This window comes from Myxine glutinosa, chromosome 12 (genome assembly GCF_964187855.1).
Source record: "Myxine glutinosa chromosome 12, kmMyxGlut1.1, whole genome shotgun sequence".
Lineage (NCBI taxonomy): Eukaryota > Metazoa > Chordata > Myxini > Myxiniformes > Myxinidae > Myxine > Myxine glutinosa.
The window spans coordinates 74,568,055-74,592,013 of NC_136272.1; the positions used below are offsets into that span (position 1 = coordinate 74,568,055).

General features: G+C 48.0%; 1 protein-coding gene across 2 annotated transcripts in view; it reads left to right on the forward strand.

Annotated features, from left to right (window-relative positions):
• The window catches only part of LOC137437527 (integrin beta-5), a 129,051-nt gene that overhangs the window by 16,373 nt on the left and 88,719 nt on the right, over window positions 1–23,959 (forward strand). For both annotated transcript variants that reach the window (XM_068131920.2, XM_068131921.2), the window contains exons 4-7: window positions 318–567; window positions 2,737–2,905; window positions 18,911–19,072; window positions 21,333–21,428. In XM_068131920.2, the coding sequence (XP_067988021.2) occupies window positions 318–567; window positions 2,737–2,905; window positions 18,911–19,072; window positions 21,333–21,428 (677 nt within the window). The remainder of the gene's footprint in view (window positions 1–317; window positions 568–2,736; window positions 2,906–18,910; window positions 19,073–21,332; window positions 21,429–23,959) is intronic.

Below are 23,959 nucleotides of genomic sequence, written 5' to 3' on the forward strand. Positions count from 1 at the left end.
ACTTACTTTTTCCACATGCGAAATTTGCATTTATGTTTATTTAAATTTTACAATGGACAACAAAATGTAAATGTTTCATGATATTTGTTACATTATATCACCTTTATCTATCAATATTGTTGAAATGGAGATCAAATAGCTGTATGTTGAAATATGTTGAAAAAGTCAAAACTTTACATGGGGTGTACTTACTTTTTCACGTGACTGTATGCCCAGATTTTCATAAAATACAGTTGTTCTGTATTCTCATCTCCCCATCCCTTCCTTTAATCACCATATACCTGATAAGTGATAACACTTATTCTCACCTCCCACAGGTGAACCGTTAACCTTCCAAGTTGATGTACGTCCAGTAGAAGATTATCCTGTGGATGTGTATTATCTCATGGACTTATCCTTGTCTATGCAAGATGATCTGGCTAAAATGTCACGATTGGGCACCACATTGGCCGCTCAGATGGCCAACCTGACCAGTAATCTGCGTCTCGGCTTTGGTGCATTTGTCGACAAACCTTCATCTCCATTTGCCTTCACTGCTCCTGCCTACTTGGACAACCCATGCATCGGGTGGGTTTTATATGTATTGTAATGGTCACGGGGCCTGTAGCGATCAACGTGTCCACCAGGTGGGAATGGGTCAAACTGTCCCTTCATCTGCCCGTAATTTGTGTATGCGCTGGCGGTTAATAACCTTCCTGCCATAATGATCTACTTCTGCCATAATAATTTTAATGGCGACTTAGTCGCACTAATTACAATTTAGCCGTGTAAGGGATTAGAGCCAATTATACTATGTGCTGCAGAGCCCCTGTTCCCTCAGTTGCCACAGACAGAGTTCTCATCAACAAGGGATTTATTACAATGCAAGGGAAAGGGGAGGGGTGGGAGTGGGGGGGAGGGAAGAAAAACACGATTACATACACATCAAAACAAACAGTAACAAATTAATAAATAATTATCCCTCGCGAAAAGTTAATTATGAAATGACTTGCATTCACTCGGGGAAACACAAGATGGACAGAGAGAGAGGACAAGACAGGAGACAGCAGACAATACAGAGAGAGAACCTGCTTCATCTGGTTCCACCTCACGCTGCCTTGCGTGTCTCTCCAGATGTTCGTCCAACTGTTTTTTCACTGTCCCACTGTCACTTCATTGCCCTTTACCCAATCTCACAATGCTCTTCAAAGAACCTTTATCTTGAATAAAAAAGATTTGTTTTTCTCTCTTCCTATGATTATTATTTGTTTGAATGTTATTTCAACTGCTGCATTACTTCCCTTACGCATTTGGGAGCCTGCCATACTTTGCCGCTTTTCCCTTTGTTATTCTGGGAACCGCCTTCCTGATAGTGCCTTGAATTGGTCATTGGTCGAAGGATTTGCATTGCTTTGCGGCGACTTTAGTTTGCATTGCTATTTGGCTGAGAATACACAATAATCATGGCATCTGTGTCCATCGAACATACTTGAGAGCAGGGCAGAACTTATCAACTAAAGTCGTCTTCTTTATATAGGAGGTAGAGGCGTGAAAGATGAAGAAGAACCTCGGAGATCTTAAAAACCATCCCTGGGACTATTACTACAAACAAGATATAGTTGGAAGCTGTCCGGGGCTCAGTGTAGATCCTGAAAATAACCTTCAGAAGAAAACTTTAAAAACAAGACCAACTTGGTCCAACTTGGTCCACACCCAACTCCATAGCTTTGTCCATGAATCATGATGCTTTACCGAAATGGAGGCGAATACTTCGAGACCTAGGAGGACTCCGTTCCCTCTTCTGAAACCTGCATATGGAGATAACACAACGGCACACATAGAAGTAAATTAAGAGGTCTGTTTGTTTTAGGGAGACTTTATGTTGTTGTTTCTTTGCAAAGCAAGAGCATGAAAGCATAATTTATTTTAGATATCGCTCCTGTGGTTACAAGTTATTGTTCACATATAGTGTTCACAAGTTATTTTATGCCAGTTATTTTGAAAACTGCATATTCAACGATTTACTTCAAAAGCTAGGAAAAATCGCTCTCACCAAAATACAACAACAACAACATGCATTTTAAAGGCCATTTTCCCTACTAGAGCGGGGGTTAGCCTTGCGGTCCCCATGACAATCTTCTCCATTTTGCCCTATTTTCTGCATCTCTCCTTGTTAACCCCCTTGCCCGCATTTCTTCTTCCACCATCTTTAGCCAAGTCTTTCTCGGTCTTCCCCGTCCTCTACTTCCTTCTACATTCATTTCCATCACTCTTCTCAACCAGTCACTTTCATCCTTCCTCAACACATGACCAAACCACCTCAACCTGTTCCTCTTCACAGCATCAATCACACGCTCTATTCCCATCATCTTTCGCAATTCATCATTTGTCTTCCTCTCTCTCAACGATACTCCACACATCCATCGAACCATTCGCATTTCCACCCTTTCCAACCTTCGTTGCTGCTCTACGTTCATTACCCATGTCTCGCTCCCATAAATCATAACACTTCTCACACATGCAGCATACACCTTTCCCTTCAGCTTCAACGACACTCCCCTCATCATCAGCACGCCACTCAGTTCACGAAACTTCTTCCATGCACATCTCACTCTTTCCAAAACCAAAAGTTCCAAGTTTCCAACTTCTTTCCAACTTTCTTTCTCACCAAAATATGAAACAGCATATTATTGTTTCATTGCTATAAGTTGTAGGTACTTGTCTGGGTTATTGAATCTTGCTTTTTCTCACCTACAGGTACAAGCGTGCACCAAAATGTGCACCCACCTATGCGTTTCATCACCTTCTACCATTAACTGACCAAGTGGCACAATTCAACGAGCAGGTACAGCGAGTGCAGATGGCAAGAAACAACGATGCATCAGAGGGAGGCTTTGACGCCATTCTGCAAACAAGCGTGTGCTCGGTACATGGTGTCAGTTTTTATTTATTTATAATTATTGTTATTTTTCTTTGTCGGATGGTACTGTACGAGTCCACTGTGGTTGGTAGTTGTTGTTGTTATTGTTGTTGTTGATGTTGGATAGCCCTAGAATGTTCTCTCGTACAAGCCCGCAGCACGGAGACAGCTGATCAATCTCGCAGGAGTGACCCAGAGATCCCCCACATGCAGGATGGTGTATCCCTGCCTTCACGAAGTCAGGGTCACGACAGAGTTAAAGAGGGGAAGCGAAAGAGGGAGAGGGAAAGAGAGAGCGAAAGAGAGAGAGAGAGAGAGACGAGAGGGAAAGGGCCGGTCCATGGGGACCGATCGGCACTCTGACCGTGACTATGCTGCCCTGACAAATCTGGGGCAGCAGGGAAGAATGGGGAAGATTTGGCCCCCGCCTTGCGTTGGGCGTACAACCACATATCCGGTAATTTTAAAGAGTAATTCTAAAGAGTTCAAAAGGGTCATTCTAAAGTGTTCCAATGGGTAATTCTAAGTGGTCCTAAAGGGTAATTCTAAAGGGTTTCGTTCGTTTCTTGTCTTTGCCTATTTCATATTAAAAATGCCAAACTGAACCGCTTCCTTTGGACATGGGTGCGATTTTTATTTTTATTTTTTATTTTTTTAAAACTCTGTCTGCTTGCCTGCCAGTCAAACGAAATTGAAAATCATTCCAAAGAGTAAGCTTATTGTTTTTAACGACGTGATAAAGGACACATACCTCAGGCATGAATAATTCATGTGACATGTTAGATAGGGTGGTGCAATAGCCACTGCGTCAAAGGTGATAAAACGGTGGTAAACTTCCGGAATTTATTTTTATACGACCTTTACAATCTTTATTTTATTTAAATTGAATTATATACTTGAACACTCTAGAACACAAATTACCTTCTTGTCACTTCCAATAATCTCCAGTTTTGCAGTACCTGGACATGTTAAATAAGGTGGTGTATAAGGGTGATGTATAAAACTGCTTCAATAGCGATAAAACTTCAATTATGTTTTTTAGACTAACTTTTAGTCATTATTTTATTTGAATTGAAGTATATATTTGAACACTGCACTGGGTAACGTGCTCTATGAACTCCATAGTTGTTTATTTAGTAATTTATACAATAAGTCTTCGCTTATTGCAAATTCGCATAGCGCAGTTTTGATTTATCGCATCTTAGTTTTTATGACTATATTGTGGCGGGCACAAGGGACAGTAATTCCGCGCACCAGTGGGTGGCGCGAGCGTCCAGGCGGGGAATGAAAACGCATGCCCCGCCTTTCGACCGATCGGCCACGCCCGGGGGCAAGGCGTGGCCTCGGGACATATATGCGGGCTCTAAGCTCGAGCCCGCCCAGTGCTGAAGTGCGAGCTCTTAATAAAGACTCTTTGTTTGTACCATCGCGTTGTGGCCTACCTCTCTGGCAATCGAGTCGTGTGTGCACAGCACCACACTGGTGACCCCGATTGGTTCAGCCGTTGCTGACCCCCGAACGCGCCATGGCTACCAACGCCGTCGCCGTCAAACTCCCTGAGTTTTGGGAAGCACAAGCCGACGTTTGGTTTGTGCAGGCCGAAGCTCAATTTCAGCTCCGAGGCATCATGGCGGACGAGACCCGGTACTACCACGTGGTCGTCGCCCTCGGGCCCGGCACTGCCGCCCGAGTCGTGTCCATCCTTCGGCGCCCGCCGGGCGACAACAAGTACGAGGCGCTCAAACATCTCCTCGCCACGTTCGGGCTCACGGAGATCGAACGGGCCGACCGCCTCCTGGACCTTCCCGCCCTCGGCGACACACGACCATCCGTCCGGATGGATTTCATGCTGTCGCTGCTTGGAGACCAGCGCCCAGATTTCTTGTCCCGTGCACTTTTCCTCCGTCAGCTACCGATACAGGTGCGCCTCACGCTGGCCGGTTCCAACATCATGGAACCCCGCGCCCTGGCCGGAGAGGCCGACAAGTTTTTCGCCGTCTGCGACATGCGGTCGGTTTACGGTGCTGCCGTAGTGGATCCCGGGGCAGAGGCTACAGCGCCCCCGGCTTCCCTCGTGGCCACTGTTGCGCTCCGCCCACTACCACCGCTGCCACCACCACGGCCGTCACCGCCACAAACCTGGTGCTACTACCACGCCAGGTTCGGCCGCAAGGCTAAAACGTGTCGCCTGCCGTGCTCTTTTGACAGGTCGGGAAACGACCAGGCCGGCGCTCATTAGCGGCCCTGAGCGTCGGCCATTCCGGCAGCCTCCTGTGCATCACGGACACCTTGTCCGGGCGCCGTTTCCTTTGCGACACAGGAGCGCAGGTAAGCGTCCTCCCTGCCTCTGCTTCCGACAAGCAAGCCGCGGGCCGGGGCCCCGCTTTGCTTGCCGCCAACGGAACACCCATCCGCACATTCGGGAAGCGTTGCCTCTCACTGCGGTTCGGAGGGCAGCGCTTTCAATGGTCGTTCGTCACCGCCAGCGTGCTAATTGCCCTGCTCGGTGCGGATTTCCTATGTGTGCATGGTTTGTTGGTCGACGTTAAGCGCAGACGTCTCGTCCAGGCCGAAACCTTCAGCTCGCTCGCTTGTTCGCTGAGCGGCTCGTTGAGCGGCTCACTGAGCAGCTTGCCAAGCAGCTTGCTGAAAGGTTCCGTCCCGGCGAGTTAAGTTTGCACGCTTCCGGCAGCGGACGACTTTACCCGCCTCCTAGCCAGTTTCCCGGCCCTCACGCGGCCCACCTTCTCAGCGGTGGCCGTTAAACACGGGGTGGAGCACCATATACCCACGGTCGGGCCGCCGGTCTATGCCCGGGCACGCCGACTCGAACCCACGAAGCTCGCCGTGGCGAAAGCGGAGTTCGCCACGCTGGAACGGCTGGGTATCGTGCGGCGCTCAAACAGCGCTTGGGCCTCTCCGCTGCACGTTGTGCCGAAGCCTGGCGGAGGATGGCGGCCGTGCGGTGACTACTGCCGGCTCAATGATGCCACCACCCCCGACCGCTACCCGGTCCCGCATATCCAGGACTTTTCCGCCCGGTTGGCAAACACGACCGTGTTTTCCAAGGTGGACCTCATCCGAGGCTACCACCAGGTCCCCGTACAACTGGACGATGTCCCGAAGACGGCCATCATCACCCCTTTCGGCCTCTTCGAGTTCCTGCGAATGCCTTTCGGGTTGAAGAATGCGGCCCAGGCGTTCCAACGGCTTATGGACAGCGTCTTGCGTGACTTACCTTTCCTCTATGTCTACCTGGACGACATACTAGTTGCGAGGGCGTCCCGGGAGGAGCACCTGCTCCACCTCCGCACGCTTTTCGAATGCCTGGGCCAGCATGGCCTAATCATCAACCCCGCAAAGTGCCGTTTTGGCATCGCCAGCATCGACTTCTTGGGGCACCGCATCATCAGGCACGGGGCCGTCCCTTTACCGGCCAAGGTAGAGGTGGTCAAGGATTTCCCGCGACCCCGCACAATCAAGGGGCTCCAGGAGTTCCTGGGCATGGTAAATTTTTACCACCGCTTCGTGCCCTACGTCGCCCAGCTCCTCCGCCCCCTGCACGAGGCCCTCCGGGGCAAGCCGGGCAAAGGTGACCGCCTGGTCGGAGCCGATGGCCACGGCGTTTGCGGGCGCAAAGCTGGCCCTGGCCAACGCCACCATGCTGGCGCACCCAGCGCCCGATGCACCGATCGCCCTCACCACCGACACGTCGGACTACGCGGTGGGCGCGGTGCACGAGCAGTGGGTGCGTGATGCTTGGCAGCCGCTGGCGTTTTTTAGCCGGCAGCTTCGCCCGCACGAACACCGCTACAGCACCTTCGACCGCAAGCTGCTCGGGCTCCACCTGGCGGTCCGACACTTCCGCCATCTGCTGGAGGGCCGCCCGTCCACGGCTTTCGTCGACCACAAGCCCCTTGTGTTCACGATGGCCAAGGTCGCCGAGCCATGGTCGGCATGGCAGCAGCGTCACCTCTCTGCCGTGTCCGAGTATACGACGGACATCCGTCACGTGGCGGGTAAAGACAACCCGGTTGCGGATTGCCTTTCCCGGTCCGTCGCGCACGCGGTCCACCTCGGAATCGACAATGCCCGGATGGCGGGGGACCAGACTGCCGACCCCGGCGTCCAGGCCTTGCGGACCGCCGTCACGGACCTCCACGTCACCGCGGTGCCGTTCGACGCCGCGGGTGCGGCCCTCCTGTGCGACGTCTCCCTTGGCCGGCCTCGCCCCATCGTGCCGCTGGCTGGCAGCACCCAGTGTTCGACGCCATCCACGGCCTGTCCCACCCGGGCACGAAGGCCTCCCAGAAGCTTGTCGCGGCGAAGTTCGTCTGGCATGGCCTCAGGAAGGACGTCCGCGACTGGGCCAGGACGTGCCTCGCGTGCCAGCGCGCAAAGGTCCACCGCCACACCCAGGCCCCGTTGGCCCCGGTTGCGGTGCCTGAGCGTCGGTTCTACCACGTGCACGTCGACTTGGTGGGACCTCTGCCCCCATCGCGGGGGTTCACCCACCTCCTCACCATGGTGGGCCGCACCACACGGTGGCCGGAGGCCGTCCCATTGGCGGCGACGTCTGCGGCTGATGTGGCGCAGGCCTTCATCGCCACTTGGGTTGCCCGGTTCGGTGCCCCCTCGGACATCTCGTCCGACCGCGGCCCCCAGTTCACCTCGGAGCTCTGGGGCGCGGTGGCGCAAGGGCTCGGCGTAAAACTACACCGCACCACGGCCTACCACCCCCAGGCCAATGGCCTGTGCGAGCGCTTTCATCGCTCGATGAAGGCCGCGCTCCGGGCCAGCCTCCGCGACGGCAGCTGGGCCGACAGGCTCCCCTGGGTCCTGCTGGGCCTCATGACGGCACCCAAGGACGACCTGCGCGTGTCCTCGGCGGAGCTGATCTTCGGGCAACCACTGCGGGTACCGGGCGAATTTATCCCCGACTCCACGGCTCCTTGGTCCGCGGCGCAACAGCGCTCCACCCTGCAGGAGACCGCCCGGAGGTTCGCCCCGGTGCCGATGGCACACCACGGTTGCCCGTCTTCCCACGTCGCCCCGGAGCTTTGCATGGCGGAGTACGTCTTCGTCCGGCACGACGCCCACCGGGCACCGCTGCGGCCCCCGTACTACGGGCCCTTCCGCGTGCTGGAGACCGGGGACAAATATTTCACCGTCGACATCGGCGGTGCCCCGGATCGTATCTCCGTGGACCGCCTCAAGCCGGCCCACCTCGATCTCGACCACCCCCTGCAAGCAGCTCTGCCTCCGCGTCGAGGCCGCCCCCCGGCGGTCGGACCCCCGGCACCCCCCAGCCCCGCCGTCCCGCTACCCCCCAGCCCTGCACGCATCGCCAGGGGGCATTTCGGCCGGGTCATCCGGCTTCCCCGCAAACTCACCCTTCAGGTGCGCGGGAATTCTGGGGGGGCACGTGTGGCGGGCACAAGGGACAGTAATTCCGCGCACCAGTGGGTGGTGCGAGCGTCCAGGCGGGGAACGAAAACGCATGCCCCACCTTTCGACCGATCGGCCACGCCCGGGGGCAAGGCGTGGCCTCGGGACATATATGCAGGCTCTAAGCTCGAGCCCGCCCAGTGCTGAAGTGCGAGCTCTTAATAAAGGCTCTTTGTTTGTACCAACGCGTTGTGGCCTACCTCTCTGGCAATCGAGTCGTGTGTGCACAGCACCACAATATATTTGATTATCGCAAACATATTTCACTTTATCGCAATGCCATCACAAGGAAAAACTTTCAAACCACATGCCTGAAACACCAACCACCCAGGATGCACATAAACATGTTTTCTCTCGACTTCACATGTATTGTACACTGTATTAATTCCATGGATTGGAAGATGCTCAGTGATAGAGACGTTTACATTTCTTTTGAAACAGCCCAAACACTCCATAATGGGTGCCAAAAGACCCACCAGAACTTCGCAAATCACACCTCATCTGAACAAACAACAAAAGCCTGTTACATTAGAGGTCAAATTGAATATGATTTTAAAAACATGCGGGTGGTGGAGATGCAACAGAAATCTGCCACACGTGCAGGGTCGCTGCATCAACTGTACACTTTAATATTCGATCGTGAAAGGTTTGGCAAAAATAAAGGAAAAATTCAAAGTGCATGTATCAAGTATATATTTTGTATGTAGTTTTCAAATTTGTTCTCCTAACTTCTATTGAAGTGGAAGTGGTCACGTTTGGCCAAGGACAATTACTTTAATAAGATTCTTAAGACCCTTAGTCTGATTTATTTTCATTCTTAAGTATCTGATTCTTGTTACATATATGGTCAACTTTTATTTGTGACAAATTTCATGTTTGTACTTATTAGTCTAATTAAAGGTATAATTGTAGCTAATTGATGTCATTCTTATGCTAATTAGTCTGATCTCTATTCATTCTTAAGTCATGTTTCCATTCCTCGTTGGATGGGAGAAATCTGAAAATACAAGTTTGATGCCTGGACTCGAAAATCAAAATAAATGTGTAATATGGTGCCATTTCAATTAGGTGCCAAGCACAATCAGTATTTCACACGAGCCACAATTTTGTCAGAATCTCAATATTCCCCAATGCTGAGAGGCAAATTGGATTGGTCGAGATGGTGTAAAATGGCATAATATATTGTCCAAGTACTCCTAAATTGGAGGTTTTTGGAAGTGGCAACAAGGTGATTTGTGTTCTACAGTGTTAAAGCATATAATTAAATTGAAATAAAATCAAAGTTTTAAAGGGTGGAGAAAAAAACAATTTCGGAAGTTTACTGCCGTTGATGCACCGTCTTTTACACCACCTTGTTTACACGTTAAAATAGTTATTCATGCCTCTTGTATGTGTCCTTTATGACGTCCCTAAAAACAGTACGTTTTCTGTTTTGAATTTTTTTTTTTTTTTTTTTTTTTTTTTTTTGTATACAAGATCGAGGCTCGTGAAAGAGCGAACATTAATCACACAGAAAGACAAACAGACACATAAAACAAATAACATCGGGAGCGGTAGACAAGATGGGGAGAGAGGGGGAAGGACACAAACACAACATTTGAGAGCAGGGACCGAGAGACATGGAGACATCGAGAGATCTGTGGGAGGGAGAGGGCTTTGGGGTGGAGGCATGAGAAGGGGGGGGGGGGGGGGTGGGAGAGGTATAAACATATGGACACTGCCAGGATTTCCAGGAAAGAAGTTGGAATTTCAAACAAGGTGGATCTGGGGTGAATTAGTGGGGGTAGAAAAGATCAAGGTTATGGATGGGGGAAGATAAGAGATGGTGGTGAACAGCTGTTTTAAAGACCTGGAGGGAGGAGAGGGATTGAAGGGAGTGTGGGAGATTGTTCCACAGGCGGGAGAAAAGAGGAATGAAAGAGTGAAGGTGAGCAGAGAGCCGAGATTTCGGCAGTTTAACCATCAGAGGGTTGCTGGCAGATCTTGTGCGACCTGAAGGAATATTTGAGGGACAGAGCACAGAGAGAGCTGGGGGAGCAAGGCCGGAGAGGAGTCGGTAGAAGACAGAAAGACCACCTACCTGCCTGCGGTGAGTGAGTGAAAGGCCCTCAGAGATAGCTTCATCGCGGGAGATTCCAATGATTTTGAAAGCTTTGGATTCAACAGCGTGAAGCCGAGCCAGGTGTGAGGCAGGAGCACCAGCCCATAGGGGAGAACAGTATTCCATTGAGCTGCGGATGAAAGCCTTGTATGTGGTGAGGAGCTCAGGTGTGCCGAGGAAGGACTTCGCACGACGGAGGATGCCCAGTCGGCGACTGGCTTTGGAGGCCAGCTTGGAAATGTGGTTTTCCCAAGAAAGATCATGGCAGATAGTGAGACCCAAAAGCTTGAGCGACAGAACTTCTTGGAGAGGATTGTTGAGAAAGTAGATGGGAGGGTTGTCCAGTCGATCTTTTCGGAGAGACATAGTAAGAGAGTGAGATTTGTCAGGATTGAAAGACATGTTCCACTTGTTTGACCAGTCTGTGATTTTGTCCAGGTCTTCAGAGAGTGAGGAGGCTGCAGACTGCCGATCTGAGGGAAGAGGAATGGAGCGGCAGAGAGTGGAGTCATCAGCAAAGAGATAGAGAGGATTTTCCAGAGAGTCGGAGAGATCATTGATAAAGACCAGAAAAAGCACAGGGCCCAGCACACTTCCTTGGGGAACTCCAGCCTGAACAGGAAGGGGAGATGAGAGAAATCCATTCAGGGCCACACGTTGACTACGACCAGAGAGGAAGTCCGCAAGCCATGCATGGAGATTTCCATGGATACCATAGGAGGAGAGTTTGGTGAGCAGAGCTGGGTGCCAGACCGTATCAAAGGCCCGTGATATGTCAAGGGAGACAGCTCTGATTTCCTGTTTGGCATTGAGGACCTCCATCCATTGTTGAGACAGCAGAAGCAGCATGTCCAGAGTAGAGTGACCTGGTCTGAAACCAAATTGATGATCAGAGATCAAGCCATTGGAGAAGAGGAAAGATTTCATATCCGAAGCAATGATGGATTCCATGACTTTGCTGATAATTGGGAGCAGGCTGATTGGTCTGTAGTTGCAAGGATCTGTTTTTGCACCTTTTGTGTGTAAAGCGGTAATGTTAGCTGATTTCCAGGATGCTGGCAGATGACCTTGAGCAAAAGATAGGGTGAAAAGAACAGAGAGAGGGTGAGATAGAGCGGCAGAGCAGGATTTTAGGACCCGTGGGCTGATGCCGTCTGGTCCAGTTGCAGAATCAGAGTCGAGGTTTGACAAAAACTCCTCCACCTTGTCAGGAGAGAAGGACACAGAGTCCAGGAGCAGTTGGGTTCGACTGGGAAAGGTGGGAACAGAGAGAGATGGGTTTGGGACTAAGGATTTTGAGGCAAACACAGAGTTGAGGCATTCGGCTTTGTCACGTGCGATGTCAACTGTGTGGCCATTTGAGGTAAGGGAGGGGATGGAGGGGGAACAAACACCAGAAACGGATTTGACCAGACGCCACCAGGATTTGGAGGAAGGAGACAGGTTTGAGAGTTCATTCTTGAGTGAGGAGGGATAGTGCTTCCTGGCACTCCTGAGGGTAGACACACACTTGTTCCGAGCTTGGTGGAAGGAACTGAGATTGCCTTCAGTTGGATTAGCCTTCCAAGAGGCAAAGGCAAGTTGTTTCAGGGCAACTGCCTCACTACAAGATTCAGTGTACCATGGACGGGAGGAAGGGTAAGACAATTGAAGGCGAGATGGGATAAATCTGTGCATGAGAGAGATCAGTTTGCTTTGGAAGAATTCCCAGGAAGAATTGATGTCAGAGGCAGTGGAGATGGGAGACCAATCCAGACGATTGATGGCTGCTTGAAGACCGTCCCAGTCGGCCTGAGTGAAATGCCAGACTCGTCGACGCTGAGGAGGCTCTCTGAGAATGGCCAGAGAGATGTCCACTTTGACAAGCACATGATCAGAAGAACCGATTGGAGCAGAAGAAGAGCAGCAGACATTAGCAGGGAAGTTTGTCATAACCAAGTCTAGAAGAGAAGATACTCCATTGGCTGAGATCCGGGTCGGGAAATTGACAGATTGTGTCAATCCCAGTGAGTCACAGAAGTCCTTTGCTGAGGTGCCATGACTGGTGAGAGAGGAACCCACACCCAACCAGGTGGCATGATGACAGTTGAAGTCACCACATATGAGGAAGAGAGAGTTGGGATGAGTGGATAGAAGTTGGTCCATGTTGTCAGACAGTGAAATGTAGATGGAGTCATCACTGTTTGGGGGACGGTACAGAACACATATGAACAAAAGGTGGGAGCGGAGAGGAAGCCGTAACCAGAGGTACTCCTGCGGGTGAGGAGGAAAGAGGGCAGTGCAAGGAGAGTGAGGAAGAGAGTTTTTGACAAAGATAGCCACCCCACCACCAGGCCGAGGCTCAGGTCTATCATACCGGAGGAGGGAGTAACCAGGAAGAGATATTAAGGAATCAGAGACATCTTGAAGGAGGAAAGTCTCTGTTAAGCAGATCAAGTCTGGATTGTCAGAAGCAACCTGTATGGAGAGATCAGTCAGGTTTGAGCGAAGGCCCCGGATGTTTGAGGTCCATACCGTTAATGAAGAGAGAGGGGGAGCATCGGGTACAGGACAGGGGAGGGGAGGAGTAGGGTAAGATGAAGGATGAGAGGGGGAGGTAGGGAGAGCAGTTGATAGTGTGTCAGATGTTGCAGAAGAGTTCCAAGAAAGGGAAGGATGAGGAGGATGAAAGGTTTGATGGTGAAGGGATGAGGCACAGTGAGGGGTTGTTTGAGGGGGGGCAGAGGAAAGTAGAAGGTTTGGGGGGGTGGAGGTATGAGATAGAAGGGAGACGAAGTGGGGAGGAGGCAGCTTGGAGGAGGAGGGGGGAGGAGGGAGAATTGGAGAGGAATGGTATGGGGGGAGAATTGAATGGGAGGGATTGGGGGGGAGTTTTGAAGGGGAGGAGTGAGGGGAAAGTTTAGAAGTGGAGGGGCAAGGGGGGAGTTTAGGAGTGTAGGGGCAAGGTGGGGATTTGGAGGGGAGGGGCAAGGGGGGAGTTTATGAGGGGAAGGGCAAGGGGGGAGATCAGGAGTGGAGGGGCAAGGGGGGGATTAGGAGGGGAGGGGCAAAGGGGGAGTTTAGGAGGGGAAGGGCAAGGGGGGAGTTTTGGAGGGAAGGGGCAAGGGGAAAGTTTAGAAGTGGAGGGGCAAGGGGGGAGTTTAGGAGTGTAGGGGCAAGGGGGGGGATTTGGAGGGGAGGGGCAAGGGGGGAGTTTATGAGGGGAAGGGCAAGGGGGGAGATCAGGAGTGGAGGGGCAAAGGGGGGGATTAGGAGGGGAGGGGCAAAGGGGGAGTTTAGGAGGGGAAGGGCAAGGGGGGAGTTCAGGAGTGGAGGGGCAAGGGGGGAGTTTAAGAGTGGAGGGGCAAGGGGGTAGTTTAGGAGTGTAGGTGCAAGGGGGGGGGGGGATTTGGATGGGAGGGGCAAGAGGGGAGTTTAGAAAGTGGATGATTAAAGAAAGACGAACATTGATAACAAATTGGGTTTGTTGTGATTTTCAAGTTAGCAAGCCGATTCAGAATGATGGAGGAGGGATGGAATGAATGTGAATTTAGACCATGTAGTGAGGGAGAAGTATAAGATATTGAATTTCTTTTTTTTGAAGTGGAATGAGTTGGAGAGGAAATTGAGAAAAGCCTTTTAAATAGGAAGAAAAACAGCGTGTTGTAATATACCACTGAATAAAACACAGAAGGGGAAAGGTTAAACATATTTAAATAATATTTAAACAGAACTGTGAACAATCTTATATGCACAAAAATACCAACGGGGGGAGAGCCGAGAGGGACCACCACGAGTCACGTGAACAGGGCAAACGGTGGATGGCAAGGAGATAATGGGGGCGGGGCGAACAGCACACCTGGACAGAAAATACAGGATGAGACAACAGTACACGTGGAGAAAAGAAAATAAATGTTTTTGTTTTTTTTGTTTTTTTTGGGGGGGGGGCGGTGGGGATTTAGAACGTTAGACAGAGTATTATGTTCGGGGTAGAAGGGGAAAAAACCAAGAGCCAAGCAAAACACGCTTAAGTTAACAAAACACCGACGGGGGAACAACTACAAGGCCACACACGAGGAGCAGAACACGATTAATTAATTACGAGTTACAGGAAATTCAAACCAAAACTAACTATAATCAAACAATATCGCATGGACGATAAAATAACGAGTTGAAATTTGACAATCTATCTGGGGAAATGGGGGAGAAACACGTGGTCGAAGAACGAACGAACGAATAAGAATGAATAAACGAATGAGCACAGAGAAGGTAATGTCTTTTTTTTTCTTTTTTTTTGAGTTGAGATTTACATAAGGAAGTAGGCTTTGGGGTGGAAAGACTGGGAAAACAGAGAACGAAAGTTATTGGATCACAAACGACAGACCGCTGAGAGAAAAACAAAGCCTCAAGGTTGTACAGTGTACACTGTACAAGGCCTCAAGACGACACGAATTAACACGATTTTCAATACAGGTATGAAAGATTTGCACCGAAAATCTTTGTCGGGACAATATACGTACATACACCATAAAATAAATACAGTTTTAACGAAAATACAAAATGGGAACAATTACTTAACTTCGATTTCGATGGAGAGCGTGTGGAGCTGCGAAAAAACGAACCCTCGCCAGCAAGACCGGAAACGGAAGTGAATTCCGAAATTATTTACAATTGGAGGGAGGGGGGAGGGGAGGGGTGAGTGGAGGGAGAGGGGGGAGGGGAGGGGGAGGGAGAGCGGGGAAGGGGAGGAGGAGGAGGGGGGAGGGGGAGGGGGAAGGGGTAGGGGGGAATGGGGAGGGGGAGGGGAGGGGGTAGGGTGGAGGGGGGAGGGGAGGGGGAGGGGGGAGTCAAGTCGGAAGTCATTGTCATCAATTGAATGTCGCATTTATTTTTTATTCCCTGTCAAATGGCATTGGTCCCGCATTCCGAACCCGGAAGTCGGAAGTCATTGTCGTCAAAGTTGAAAAATTAACGTTACGAAATACGCTGATGACGTCATAATTTTAAAACCCGAAGGTTTTAAAAACATTTAAGGTGTGCTGTAGTTTCTCTGGGACGTACTGATTCCGAATATGAAGTTGAAAAATTAACGTTCCGAAATACGCTGATGACGTCATAATTTTAAAACGCGACGTTTTTTAAATTTTAAGGTGTGCTGTAGTTGCTCTGAGACGTACTGATTCCGAATATTCCTTTGGTTTTGCTCTGCGATGAGTAGTTCTCGAGTTATAAGAGGACAAACGAACAAACATACTTTACTGCTTTATTTATTTATTTATATATATATATATATATATATATATATATATATGGGTGTGTATGCTGGATCAGCTCGTCACTGCGTCCTTGGCCGACTCCTCAGCACCATCCCGGCACACACCAATGCGTGTGCTCCGGAATGAGGTGTTTTTACGGTGGCCGGAGTGCAAATCCTGCCACCAACCTCCTTGAGAAAGGACCCAGTACCCTGGTACTCATTTCACAGACCTCGAAAGGATGACAGGCTGAGTCAACCCCACCTGGTATTAATTCAACAGCTGAACGGGATTCGAACTCAGGACCTTAGGATCCCAAGCCCGCCGCCGTAACCATTAGGTCAACACCAGGAGGAACTGCATGGTGCTGAGGTATCTGCTTGTATTTCTCTTTTGTTAGCGTCCCATTGATTTTAACATGTTTCCGACACCAAAAGCTGAGATACAATCGCAGACTGTCACAGAGTTCAACAATAGGCTGCAAACATTACGTGTCATAACTTTCTCCAGCTCTTCATTATACTAGCAGGCGTCTCTTTGATCCAAAAAGTTCCTATTTTGATTCATCAGACGAGACACCAGAGTACCCGATTCCGTTGTTCAGTCACCCAATCTTGGTGTTACCTTACAAATTACAGTATTTTCACCTTAATCTGTGATCTCAGCACTGGTTTATTTGCTGCAAATCTGTCATGCTGACCTGCTGCAACTAGCCTTCTGCCCACCGTGCTGGATGAGATGTTAATGTTCAGGCCTGCTAATTTATCAGCTGTTGACTTGATTTTCTTCATTCGTGTAAGCTGAGCAACGTCAAGTGCTTGTCTTGCCTTGGGGAGGTTCTTCTGGGTTTTCCTAGCCTTTAAATTTTTTGTGCCCGAGCCAGTTTCTTTGAGGCATTGCAGTTTCTTTGAGGTAATTTTTTTTTTTTTGTATGCAAGATCGAGGCCCGTGTAAGAGCTAACATTAATGACAAAAAAAAAAAAACGGATACATAAGACATAATAAAGGGAGGTGGAGACAAGATGGGGAGAGAGGGGCAAGCACACAAGTACAACATTTGAGAGCAGGGACATCGGGAGATCTGTGGGAGGGAGAGGGCTTGGGTGAGGAGGCGTGGGAAAGGGGGATGGGGTGGGAGAGGTATAAAACACATGGACACAGCTAGGACTTCCAGGAAAAAAGTCGGTATTTCAGAAAAGTGGGTCTGGGGTGAATTAATGAGGGTAGAAAAGATCAAGGTTTTGGATGGGGGAAGATAAGAGATGGTGGTGTACAGCTGTTTTAAAGACCTGGAGGGAGGAGTGGGATTGAAGAGAGTGAGGGAGTTTGTTCCAGAGGCGGGAGAAAAGAGGAATGAAAGAGTGAAGGTGAGCAGAGAGTCTTGATTTTGGCAGTTTCACCAGAAGAGGGTTGCAGGTTGCTGGAAGATCTTGTGCGACCTGTAGGAGTATTTGGGGGACAGAGCACAGACAGGGCTGGGGGGGGGGGGGGCTAGGCCAGAGAGGAGTCGATAGAAGACAGAAAGACCACCAACCTGCCTGTGGTGAGTGAGTGAAAGGCCCTCAGAGTTAGCTTCATCGCGGGAGATTCCAATGATTCTGAAAGGTTTGGTTTCAACAGCGTGAAGCCGAGCTAGGTGTGAGGCAGGAGCACCATCGCAGAGGGGAGAGCAGTATTCCATTGAGCTGCGGATGAAAGCCTTGTATGTGGTGAGGAGCTCAGGTGTGACAAGGAAGGACTTCGCACGACAGAGGATGCCCAGTCGGCGACTGGCTTTGGAGGCCAGCTTGGAAATGTGGTTTTCCCAGGAAGGATCATGGCAGATTGTGAGACCCAAGAGCTTGAGTGACAGAACTTCTTGGAGAGGATTGTTGAAAAAGTGGATGGGAGGGCTATCCATACGGTCTTTTCGGAGAGACATAGTGAGAGTTTGAGATTTGTCAGGATTGAAAGACATGTTCCACTTGTTTGACCAGTCTGTGATTTTGTCCAGGTCTGCAGAGAGTGAGGAGGCTGCAGACTGCCGATCTGAGGGATGAGGAATGGAGCGGCAGATCGTAGAGTCATCAGCAAAGAGATAGAGAGGATTTTCCAGAGTGTCGGAGAGATCATTGATAAAGACCAGAAAAAGCACAGGGCCCAGAACACTGCCTTGGGGAACTCCAGCCTGAACAGGAAGGGGAGATGAGAGAAATCCATTCAGGGCCACAAGTTGACTACGACCAGAGAGGAAGTCCGCAAGCCATGCGTGGAGATTTCCATGGATACCATAGGAGGAGAGTTGGGTCAGCAGAGCGGGGTGCCAGACCGTATCGAAGGCACGTGATATGTCAAGGGAGACCGCTTTAATTTCCTGTTTGACATTGAGGACCTCCATCCATTGTTGAGACAGAAAAAGCAGCATGTCCAGAGCAGAGTGACCTGGTCTGAATCCAAATTGATGATCAGAGATCAAGCCATTGGAGAAGAGGAAGGATTTGATATCTGAAGCAATGATGGATTCCATGACTTTGCTGATAATTGGGAGCAGGCTGATTGGTCTGTAGTTGCTAGGATCTGTTTTTGCACCTTTTTGTGTAAAGCGGTGATGTTGGCTGATTTCCAAGCTGATGTCAGATGACGTTGAGCAAAAGAGGAGGTGAAGAGAACAGAGAGAGGGTGTGAACGAGCGGCAGAGCAGGATTTTAGGACCCGTGGGCTGATGCCGTCTAGTCAAGATCTTCAACTGGATATCTGGAGATTGTATTTAATCTTCAACTTATCTGATATTTTCTTCATAGTGTGCCATTCTTGTTGCATAGTTTGAATCTTCACACGCTGTTCTGTTGAAAGGTGGTTCCTTGGTGCCATTTTGAACCCACTCAGACTTTCAAGCAAAGGAACAAGCTGATGAAAACGAAATTTCACATATTCACTAATTTGCAAATTTTATTGTGGTTTCTTGTAATTTGCATTAATGTATCGTATCTGTAGACATTAGTATCGTAACTATAATGTGAAAAAATGTTATATGTGCCGATAAACATTTATCTTGGATTTTAAGGTTATTGTTATGGTGTTTTTTTCATCATCACCTGAAGTCATTCTGTTCTATCTCATGTGAACTTTCCCAAACGATTTGCTCTTGATACCTACAATATGCCTATCCATCAAAGATTATCCACCATCCACAGATAACCTTGGTAAGGTTGTTCGTTGTTATCCATCGGCCATGTTTTCTGTGTGCAGGAGCGCATTGGCTGGCGTAAGGAGGCGACTCATTTGCTGGTGTTTGCAACTGATGCTGCTTCTCACCTTGCACTTGACGGGCAACTTGCAGGAATTACACAACCCAACGATGGGCTTTGCCACCTGAATGAAAAGGGCAGCTATACAGCAGCAAATACGTTGGTAAACTGAAATAATGTTTTTACGAGCAAATCATTTTCAATGTTATGCTCACATTTTGGCCAGAAATCATTATGTTCCATTGAAATGTAAATTTATTACTTGCAAAATCGAAGATTTTTCAAGTATATTGGTCGGTTGTGTTTGTGGTTCTGTCTGTCTGTCTGTCTGTCTGTTTGTTTGTCTGTTTGTTTGTTTGTCACCGGCATACAGGTCACAATTTTCAACCGATCTTCACGAAACTTCACCAAATGGTAGAGTTAGTCAAAAGCAAGAAGCCTATTGTTTTTGGGGTCAATAGGTCAAAAGGTCAACATAGGCCAAAGGTCACCAACTTTGCTAAATTTCTAAAATCCTCAATTTTCATCCGATTGACTTGAAATTTGAAGAGGACTTGCATATCTGGTCACTAAATTCAACCACCAAGTATTTTTGAGGTCAACGTCGGCCAAAAGGTCAACATAGGCCGAATTTCTAAAATCCTCAATTTTCATCCAATTGACTTGAAATTTGAAGAGGACTTGCATATCTGGTCACTGAATTCAACCACCAAGTATTCTTGAGGTCAACATAAGCCAAAAGGTCAACATGGGCCAAATTTCTAAAATCCTCAATTTTCATCCAATTGACTTGAAATTTGAAGAGAACTTGCATATCTGGTCACTGAATTCAATAACCAAGTATTTTTGAGGTCAACATAGGCCAAATGGTCAACATAGGCCAAATTTCTAAAATCCTCAATTTTCATCCAATTGACTTGAAATTTGAAGAGGACTTGCATATCTGGTGACTGAATTCAACCACCAAGTATTCTTGAGGTCAACATAAGCCAAAAGGTCAACATGGGCCAAATTTCTAAAATCCTCAATTTTCATCCAATTTACTTGAAATTTGAAGAGGACTTGCATATCTGGTCACTGAATTCAACCATAAATTATATTTTAGGTGGACATAAGCCAAAAGGTCAACATGGGCCGAATTTCTAAAATCCTCAATTTTCATCCAATTTACTTGAAATTTGAAGAGGACTTGCATATCTGGTCACTGAATTCAACCATAAATTATATTTTAGGTGAACATAGGCCAAACAGGCCAAAAGGTCAACATAGGCCAAATTTCTAAAATCCTCAATTTTCATCTGATTGACTTGAAATTTGAAGAGGACTTGCATATCTGGTGATTGAATTCAACCACAAAGTATACTAGAGGTCAATATAGGCCAAAAGGTCAACATAGGCCAAATTTCTAAAATCCTCAATTTTCATCCAATTCACTTGAAATTTGAAGAGGACTTGCATATCTGGTCACTGAATTCAACCATAAATTATATTTTAGGTGGACATAAGCCAAAAGGTCAACATGGGCCGAATTTCTAAAATCCTCAATTTTCATCCAATTTACTTGAAATTTGAAGAGGACTTGCATATCTGGTCACTGAATTCAACCATAAATTATATTTTAGGTGAACATAGGCCAAACAGGCCAAAAGGTCAACATAGGCCAAATTTCTAAAATCCTCAATTTTCATCTGATTGACTTGAAATTTGAAGAGGACTTGCATATCTGGTGATTGAATTCAACCACAAAGTATACTAGAGGTCAATATAGGCCAAAAGGTCAACATAGGCCAAATTTCTAAAATCCTCAATTTTCATCCAATTGACTTGAAATTTGAAGAGGACTTGCATATCTGGTCACTGAATTCAACCATGTATTATATTTTAGGTAAACACAGGCCAAAAGGTCAACATAGGCCAAATTTCTAAATTCACCAATTTTCATTTGATTGACTTGAACTTCTAAGAGGATTTATATATATGGTCACTGAATTCAACCACCATCTATTTTTGAGGTCAACATAGGCCAAAAGGTCAACATAGGCCAAATTTTTAATATCCTCAATTTTCATCCGATTGACTTGAAAATTGAACAGCATTTGCACATTGAGTCACTAAATAGGGAGATAACTATTTTTGAGGTCAAAATGTCAAAGGTCGACTCAAGGTCAACCTTCCAAAATCATCATTTTTCATCTGAAAAATCGTCACTTTTCATCCTGTTGACCCGAGCTTTGATCAAGATTGTAAATTTTAGTCTTCATGAAACGGACAATTTGCTGAATCATTGGAAAACTTTTGGGGGGGGGGGGGGGGGGGATTTTGCAAGTATCGTGCTACGCATGACGTGTTCTTGTTTTATCATTGGCAGTCATTGTTCTTCTTCATCCTTTATACTTAAATTCTTACACTTCTTCACCCTTCAGGACTATCCTTCACTCGGACTGCTCAGTGAGAAATTAGCAGAAAATAACATCAACCTCATCTTTGCAGTAACTCGTGCTGTGTTTCACTTGTACAAGGTAAATAGTGTTTTTTTACCAGCAATATGTCACAGCTACACAAGAGCTTTGTGTTGCTGTTGTTGTTGTGGGTCAATTTTAGAAATGTGCACCCATTGGTCGGACAGCTGCCAGAACACACCCACATCTGTCGCTTGACTCCACCCACCAGAACACCAAGACAAAATGATCAAGCGTTACGTTATGTTTTGTAATCAAGTGTTGCATTTCGTTGCACAAATTACGAAAAAAAGATAGTGTTACGTAATTTTAGAACAGCCACATATTGAGGTTAAGCAATCCGTGACCATGTATTACGTGTTACCTCCCCAAACTCCGGTTACGGTGCCCCTCAGAGTCTCGAGAGGGAACGTGGCAGAAAGATTTGTTATTCTGAGTGTTCTAATAAACCATGGTAAAACCACACCAATGCAATTGAAAAACAAAACAAGTAATTTTATTAACAACTCTCACATACACAATAATAACACTACGAAAGAGAGTACAATGAAAATATCACTTGCATCAAATGAACAATACATATGATGGTACCATCATTCCCCAATGCTCTCAAAGCAATAAACTCACGATACGCCAAACATGAGTGGAATGTAACATTCCCCAAGTCCGTACACGAATCTCAACGCGGGGTGAATGTCGAAGTCGTGCAGAATGGCAAGAACAGGCAGGTATCGTCACGGCGGCGGACGAGGAATTACAAAGGGAGAGGTCGATATGGGAATTTAGCCGATATGGGAATGAACAGCACTCCACACGGTGATGTCAATATGGAAATTAAGCCGATATGGAAACTAACGGCAATCCACACGATGATGTCGATATGGGAATTAAGCCGATATGGAAACCAACGGCAATCAACACGATGATGTCGATATGGGAATCCCAACGACCAAATACGATGCACCAAGCGGATGGCCTCTTCGAGGACAAAATGGCAGATTGGCCTGTAATGGAGGCTCTTGCTTTCCCGCCAACAATAACTCACGCTTGGTAATAAAACCTGAGACGCAGGTTTAATTGCAATCGCAATATAGGACGATGTCGCGGGCAATCCCTTTCACGGGAAGCCTCAACTCATTTGCAACCAATATCAAAAAAGTCCACTCGCAGCCTCGATGCGACTCACAGCTGCATCTCTCATGGCCGTCTCCTCCCAGCCAATCCCTGATTGGAAGGTAAATGTGGCCGGCATTCCAAAAAATCAGTTTCATGCAGGCATGGGTTGCAGGGTGTTTCACGGAGCAGGAATAAATGGCCTCGACCTCACTTCGCTCGGCCTCGGCTAAATTAATATTGTCTCCCCATTGGAGGAAGACCCTCTTGTGTTCAGGCCGTTGTTGCTCCTATGGTTGGCAGCGAGTGCCCTGGAAGCATTGACGGAAAGAGAGTGGCAATCATATGTGTGGGAAAATTGCATGCTCAGTCAGGGTCGCCCAGATAGCTCAGATGGCAGAGAACTGGTACGGCTCTCCAGAGGACGTGGGTTTGATTTCTAGTCTGGGCATGTAATTTCCCCACATATATCAATTAAAATTAATATTGGGAAGACAAATAACTACTGGATTCCCCCTAAAAAAACACTACTTCTGGTAAATCATGTCACATCTCTCTCTCTTTCTCTCTCTTTATCCAATCTACATGCATTTAGTAACCTTAGTAACCCCATTACACCAAGGTCGTCACCCCTTTAGGTTTGGGTAGGTATTCATTGAATTTTCCCCAAAACGTCAGTGATAATTTGCCACCTCTTCAGTGCAAAACATTATGAGATATTTAACGTTCAACAATCAATGCAAGCAGACAGAATACCCAGCTTAGCATCCATCCATGGGATAGTGCACTTTGTGATGCAATGCCTGCAGAGTATCAACCCGACAGTGTATTGTTACATTTGTGGGGGTAGGTGAAGAAATACCTTAGGAAAGTCAGGAATGTATAGTTTAGTTTAGACTGTGTGACGCGAAGAAGAAGAATCCATTTCGATGTACATAAGCAGGGTAAATGTTCAGGTTAAGAGCGTTTGCATGCCGCCATAAGAGGCGTGGCTTTGTGCTCATTAATTATAGGGCTTAAAGGTTAATTCCCCAGTGTGTACGTTGCCTCCTGTGGTCTTCCCTTCCGTTTTATTACATTCGGCCAGCCAGGAAATTGGTCACGTTTGCATGTCACCAGGCCACGCCCCGGCCTTCGTGATTGGTGGAGGCACGATGGGGTGATGGGCAGGGCTCAGGGATTGGTAGAGCGAAAAGCCATCGTCGAATATGTGAGAGCTAGGGGAGCAAAAAGACGTCGTCTCGCCATCTTGGTCTCTCTCTTCTGGTGCTGGCATTCGTCAAAGGCGGTCACATATTCTTCTGATCCTGGGATTCATACCGGACAGTCGTGTTTGCCGCTCTCTCCTTTGTTCTGTCTTGGTCGCGGGCGGAGGTGCATCTTTGGCTCCTGTGTGCTTGTGGGGATGAGACTGACCAAGAGAGGTTTGGGGCAGTCGGCATCACGAGAAGTACCTCACGTTGGGATGTCAAGCAAGG